The following is a 7,446-nucleotide window of genomic DNA, read 5'->3' as shown; positions in this document are numbered from 1 at the left end:
CGTATCTCAGAATGTATTCCATACCCCAGAAACTCTCATGAGTGCAATGTGAACGCGCGTTTGAGCGCGCACACACACACACACACACACACACACACACACACATCCACTGTGGCACCATCTGTGGGGGACAAAGCATTATGGATGCAGTGACCCCATTATTGTATATAATCTTTGTCTACATCTATGTAGAGGAAAAAACTTTGAATATGCACACAAGTCTAGTCTCTGAAAACTGGAATTATAGGAAACTCTCAACTTTTTAATTATATAAATATAATTAATATAAATAAACATGTGGCCAGTGCTTTTAAATATGAACAATAAAGTAAAAAGTTAAATATGGAAGGATCTCCTCCCTGCATATCTTCACTTCAGAAGGAAGCCACACACAAATAAACACACAAACCTCAACAAGCACAAATAAAAAGTATTCTTCTTTACAAAACAGCATAATTCTATATGTATTGTTCTGCAACCTGCTTTTGTCACTTAACAAAATATAATGGGCAAGAGTATAGCCTTGATAATAGAGCAGCAGTAAACAGCTCTTACTCTGCCATCAGGCTGCCTGAATTAAAATCCCTGATCTACCACTTACTAACTGTGGGATCTGCTACATTACTTACCCTTTCTAAATTCTATTTTTTATCTGTAAAGTAGGGAAAATAATAGGGCCTGTCTCTTAGGATTTGGAGAAAATAAAATGATGGAAGGCATGCCAAGCACTTAGCTCAGTGTGGGACATACACTGCATGCTAATAAATGTTGGCAGATGTGAGCCATATGATTTTTTTAGACATTGTGAGGTACTAAGTAAAGAGATCCACTATAAATTGCTTTAATAATTCCCCGATGGTGGATTGTTGGGTGATTTCTCTGGGGAATGTTTTGTTTGTTTGTTTGTTTATATTATTTTGTTTGGCATTACAAACAATGCTAAAATAAAAATGTGTGTATATTTGTGCTATGAAATATGACTGTTTCTAAAGGATAGATTTCTGTGAGTGAAATTATTGGATAAATAAGTGTATATTCAATTCTGATAGAGATTACCAAAAAGCCAATAGTGATTACCTTCCCATCAATAGTATATGTGAGGCTCTTTTTTCCTTTGCGTATTGTAAAAAAAAAAAAAATGTGTTGACAATCTAATGGATGAAAATTGCATTTCAGACTAATGTATATTTTCTGATTTCTTTTTTTAATTTTTTTCAACTTTATTTAGTTATTTTGACAGAGACAGAGACAGCGAGCAGGGGAGGGGCAGAGAGAGAGAAAGAGAGAGAATCCCAAGCAGTCTCCATACTATCAGCATGGAGCCTGATGCGGGGCTTGAACTCGCAAACTGCAAGCCCACAACCAGAGCCAAAACCAAGAATTCAAGGCTTAACCAACTGAGCCACCCGGCACCCCAATATTCTGATTTCTAATGAAGCTGAGCATTTTCTCTGTGTTTTCTTTGGTAAATATATTGCAGATATTTTCTGTGAATCATTATAGTCTAGCTTTACTTATTATCTCTTTTGGTGTAATTTTCGCATTTTGAGTACGGTATTTTGTCACTATGCCTCTATATATTTTTTACTTGGAACAGCATCCTGGTCCTGAGACCATAAATATATACTTCTTTTTGGTGAATACTTACTTTATGGTTTGGATTTTTTACCTTGATTGTTCATTCATACGGGATGTATTTCTATGTGTGTTAGATAGAAATCTAGTCTTTTCTTTTCCAAAGTTGCAGCCAAGTGCCACAAATATCAAATATTCTTATTTAATAGCTCATCCATTTTTCATAGCTGTGAGATAAATATTATACACTAAGTTCCACTTAGATTAAGATCTATATATATGTATAAATATAGGTATGCAGAACTCTTTACGCTGACCCTTCATTTGTTTTTCTCTGTGTGTACCATTATCTTAGTTTCTCATTGTAATGTGCTTTGATTTGGGTTAGAAAACTTCTCTAAAACTCTAATTTTTTCAAATTATCTTGTCTTTATTTAGCCTTTATTCCTCTGAGTTTTAGAATGACCTTCTCAACTCCTACTGAGAGTCGATGACATTGGGGTGTTATTACATGTGCACTGAATTTTATTAATTGACAAAACTGACTTTTTTTCCAGCTTTCCTAAGATATAATGGACACGTAACATTTTGTGAGTTTAAGGTGTACAACATAATGACTTGACAACCTTACATATTCTGAAATGATTGCCACGGTTAGATTAGTTAACACCTCCATCATCTCATGAAATCACCATTAACTTTTTATGTATGTTTCTTACATTAATACTGGTAAGAAAGGGACTTACATCCAAAGTTCTCTATTCCAATAATATCTGGAGGTTGAGAATGATGACTTCATATTTAAATAAAAATTAACGTATTTTAAAAATTAACCACAGTAACAAAGGCATGGTAGTATTCCTATATTGATGGCATCCCTGACCCAAAACCTTAAGTACCCAGATCATATTAGCCAATACAATTCTTAAATAAACATTAAGCAGGTTCTGCTATGAAGACCTAAGCAAGTCTCATCTGACAATGTGGATCCCAAGGAACACTCATGACATCTTGTTCTCACTTTTGTCTTATTCCCATTATCACTGCCACCACCACCACCTGTCGTCCTTTGAGTAGGAGAGAATACTAAAGAGAATCTCATTCATAGGGACCCCTTATATGAAAGTATCCTGATTCAAGATGGGGCCCACAAGCCTCTTCCCCTGAGAAAAGAAGAAAATAAGAGGATAAGGAGTTGTTCAAGAAACAATCTAGGAAGAATATTCAAAAGAAAATGGAGAAGAATTCACACACCTTAGGCTACCTAGAAGTTCCTAAGACACATGAGATGCACCTTTACTTTCTCATTGAGAAAATAGCTTGGAATTATCTTAAGTTTTCCATGTGGGATTTACTATCTGTTTTGGGGGTTAAGTAAATGTTCTTAAATTCTAACAAAACTATAAAATTTCCTCTTTAAAACAAGAGGGATTCTTTTTACAGGCTAGAAATTAGGGAAGAAGCTGACTTGATGAAATTGCCCTTCACATCTCTCCAACTACTTCTCCACACCCTGTCCAGGAAGGCACAGACATGGAGACCAAGAACTATAGCAGTGACTCAGGCTTTATCCTCCTGGGCCTCTCTTCCAACCCTCAGCTACAGAAACCTCTCTTTGCCATCTTCCTCATCATGTACCTGGTCACCGTGCTGGGCAATGTACTCATCATCCTGGCCATCCACTCAGACCCCCGACTCCATACCCCCATGTACTTTTTCCTCAGCAACCTGTCCTTCATGGATATCTGCTTCACAACTGTCACTGTACCCAAGATGCTGGTGAATTTACTGTCAGAGACAAAGGCTATCTCCTTCCTAGGATGCCTGGTCCAGATGTACTTCTTCATGGCCTGTGGGAACACTGACAGTTACCTGCTGGCCTCCATGGCCATAGACCGGCTGGTAGCCATCTGCCACCCCTTCCATTACAATAGGGTTATGAACCCACGGCGCTGCCTCCTCATGCTGCTGGGTTCTTGCACCATCTCCCACCTGCACTCCCTGCTCCGTGTGCTACTCATGTCCCGCCTGTCCTTCTGTGCCTCCCATGTCATTAAGCACTTTTTTTGTGACACCCAGCCTGTGCTAAAGCTATCCTGCTCTGACACGTCCTCCAGCCAGATTGTGGTCATGACCGAGACCCTGGCTGTCATCGCGACCCCCTTTCTGTGCATTCTCTTCTCCTACCTGCGAATCATCGTCACCGTGCTCAGAATTCCCTCTGCAGCCGGCAAGTGGAAGGCCTTCTCTACCTGTAGTTCCCACCTTACCGTAGTGGCCTTGACCTATGGGAGTGTCATCTATGTGTATTTCAGGCCCCTGTCCATGTACTCAGTGGTGAAGGACCGGGTAGCCACAGTCATGTACACAGTAGTGACACCCATGCTGAACCCCTTCATCTATAGTCTGAGGAACAAAGACATGAACAGGGGCTTAAAGAAATTAAGGAACAGAATTCACTTATAGAAAGAACAAATAGATGGAACAGCTTAATTGGGAGATGACCCAAGAAATGATCACTTCATCATTCCCTCATACACATTTGTCACATGGCATACAGAGAGGTCCTAGAAGGGAGTGTTGAAAAGCAACAAGAACCCTGAGCAGGAAGCTAGAACAGTCTGTTTATATTAATGACCTTAGCCAAATACATGTGCAATCCCAGGACAAGTGCTGCTAGGAATCCACATTTCAGGACAGCTATTTCTGCCCCCTATATAAATAAAGCTATCTTGAAGTGCAATAAAGCATCTTCCAATCCTTCCTCTATGGGCTTGACCTTGGCTAATACTCAAGAAATTACAGTCCTACTCAATTTGAGAATAAGAAGTTACATGAATCTGGTAGGGAATTGGGAAAAGACTTCTTGGAATAACGACCTAAGATCACACTTAAAATGTATTGATTTTGACAGAGCAAAGTTCAATAAAGTAGGAAATGGACAGAGCATTTCAAATAGTGGGAACCACACAAAGAGGAAGAGATGATAAATACTGGAATGTGTTTGAGGGACAGTGGAAAGCCCAGTGAGGCTTGTTCAATTTGACAGAAAAGAGAATATGGCTGGAAATATGGAAGAATCCAGAAAGCAGATTTAATGCCCCAAAACACCAATGTGTCCTCATAGTGAATTCTCAGCACTTGACTCTTTTTCCTTTTCCTTTTCTTCTGCCCTTGTCCACATGGCCATGATCCTCACGGAAATGCCCTATATATTCTGGAAGAAGCAATGTGTGTGTCAATCAGGATAAGCGAGATTGTGCTGAGGAAACAAACAATCTCAAAATTGCTGGACTTGGAAACCAAAGGTTTAGTTCGTTATCACACTGCATGTCCACCACTGAAAAGTATTAGGGTGCTGCTCGTTTTAAACATTCAGCAACCAAAGCCAATGGAGCAGATGCCACTGTAAACATTCAACATCACTCAATATTGAGCCAAGGAAAGTTGAGTTTTTCCTCAATATTGAGGAGATTTTCCTCAATATTGAGCTAAGGAAAATTGAGTTCCTTGGATATAGTTTATCTGTGTATCAGAGTGAATGACATAAACTACGAGGGATGTGAAACATGAAGGCTAAGGAGGACTGGAGAAGAGTGCTGAGTATTTCTGATGTTGAAGAGTCTGAGAGAGAAGATATTAGCAAAGAAGACTGAAAACGAGGAGTCATATAATCCAAGAGTAGAAGGTTCAAGAGATGAGGATATGGATGTATTTCCCCCCACAGCAGAAGAATCTCCTTCCAGACAAGCCTCTCCAGGAGATGTCCCATCAGCAGAACTTGCACATGGAGGAAGCAAATGAGCTACTTAGGGTGGAACCTGGTGTATAACTATAAACACAAACAGCACTGAGCTTGTCCGGAGCCACTGCATTCCCTGCACAGGAGAAGTGTTCTCAGAGCCATTGTTTCTGGATGTGTCAGGAATTCCAGACACATATCATGAAGTCATTCTTAGGGGCGTCCCCAGAAACTCGTTTCATCCGAGCCAGAGTCCTACTGATCTGCATCATAGGTAACCCTGGACTTGCTGCACAAAACAGAAATGACAAGGGTTTTTGGAAATGAGGAGGTTCAAAAGACAAAGATGAAGTCAGCCAGCTATACACAGGCATGAAGAAACTGAAGACCCGGTCCCAAACCACTTTACCATGGTCAGCTCTCAGATTCCCACTAGCATGCTTAGGGGTTTTAGATTCCCTTCATGGAATCCATCCACCACCACCAAGCCCTGCTCTCAGCCACCAAACACCTGCCCCTTGTTAGGGAGGCGGTATTCTGCTACTATATCAGAGGAAACCAAGTAAGGAACCATAAGAACAGGCTCCCATGCCAGCCCCACCCTAACAGTGACTTTGGCAAGTCAGAGGACTACTCTGCCTCGCTTGTGAAGTGGAACACAGTGCCCATACACAGAGCCCTTGCGGAGCCACTATAAAGCTGGGAACCTGAAATAGAGGTGGGCCTTAAGAACTGAAGCACCACACACAAAACAGAAGACAGTGCCATGTGGCAGAATAAGATTTTTGCATTTCCCATGTAATGATAAAACCATCTCTATTTTTAAATATATATCTTTCAATGGGTGAATGGATAAATAAACAGGATAAATAAATATGTACATCCAAACAATGAAATATTATTCAGTACAAAAAAGAAATGAGCGATCAAGTCTGGAAAACACATGGAGGAAACTTAAACACATATTACTAAATGAAATAAGCCAGTCTGAAAAGGTTGCAAGCTATCTGATTCCATTACATGACATTCTGGAAAAGGTAAAACTATGGAGACAGTAAAAAGATTGGTGCTTGAAGGGTTCAGGGAGACAGAGGAAGGAATAGGTGAAACACCAAGGACTTTAGGGCCACCACTATCATGGTGTCAGTATACATTTGTCAAAACCTGTAGAATGTACAACAGCAAGAGTGAACCCTAATGTAAACTCGATGAACGATGATGATGTGTTGCTATGGTTCATCAATCATGACAACTGTAGCACTCTACTGGGGAAGTTGATAATGGGGGGGGGGGAGGTGTCTTTGCATGTATGGGGGCTTGAAAGTATGTGGGAACCCTCTGTACCAAGTGATCAATTTTCTGTGAACCTGTAACTCCTCTAAAAAATTTAAGTCTATTAAAAGAAAAAACATTTTTTTTAAAAATCTGGAAATAACCAACAATACTCCAAAATGAATAATCCAACTAAAAAAGGGGGCAGAAGACAAAAAGAGACATTTTTCCAAGGTAGACATACAGATAGCCAATTGACACATATAAAGATGCTCATCTGTACTGATGATCATGGAAATGCAAATCAAAACCACAACGAGATATCACTTCACACCTGTCAGAATGGCTAAAATCAACAACACAGGAAACAACAGATGTTGGCGAATATGTAAGCAAGGGGAACCCTCTGGCACTGTTGGTACAAATGCAAACTGGTGCACTCAACTGACTGCAAACACAATTGTTCAAAACACAATTTGGGGATTCATAAGTTAAAAATAGAACTATCCTACAATCCAGCAATTGCACTACTAGGTATTTTCCCAAAGTATACTAATTCAGGGGCACCAGGGTTGCTCACTTGGCCGACCTCCAATTCTTGGTTTCAGTCAGGTCATGATACCAGGGTCCTGGGATTCAGCCCTGCATGAGGCTCTGCCCTGAGCATGGACCCTGATTAAGATTCCCCCCCCCCAACCTCTCTCTCTGTCCCTCTCCCCTGCTCATGCTATTTCTCTCTTTAAAAAAACCCCAATACTAATTCAAAGAGATACATGCACCCCTATGTCTACAGTAGCATTACATACAATAGCAAAAATATGGAAACAGCTCAGATGTCCATCGACTGAATAATGGAT

The 7,446-nt window shown here is 40.2% G+C and overlaps 1 protein-coding gene across 1 annotated transcript; it reads left to right on the top strand.

Annotated features, from left to right (window-relative positions):
• The first annotated feature begins 3,016 nt into the window (after nucleotides 1-3,016).
• On the top strand, nucleotides 3,017-4,041 carry LOC131490953 (olfactory receptor 1L4-like). The gene has a single exon (XM_058693351.1). It carries the CDS (start codon nucleotides 3,109-3,111, stop codon nucleotides 4,039-4,041), a length of 933 nt encoding a protein of 310 aa, XP_058549334.1. The 5' UTR covers nucleotides 3,017-3,108.
• The last annotated feature ends 3,405 nt before the right edge of the window (nucleotides 4,042-7,446 follow it).

This window comes from Neofelis nebulosa, chromosome 12, assembly GCF_028018385.1.
Source record: "Neofelis nebulosa isolate mNeoNeb1 chromosome 12, mNeoNeb1.pri, whole genome shotgun sequence".
Classification (NCBI taxonomy): domain Eukaryota; kingdom Metazoa; phylum Chordata; class Mammalia; order Carnivora; family Felidae; genus Neofelis; species Neofelis nebulosa.
Note: the sequence above shows the minus strand (reverse complement) of the source record. Positions and strands in the feature narration are given on the sequence as shown.

Excerpts from the sequence above, each read along its gene's own strand:
- LOC131490953 (XM_058693351.1), top strand. The coding sequence starts at position 3,109 with ATGGAGACCAAGAACTATAGCAGTGACTCAGGCTTTATCCTCCTGGGC.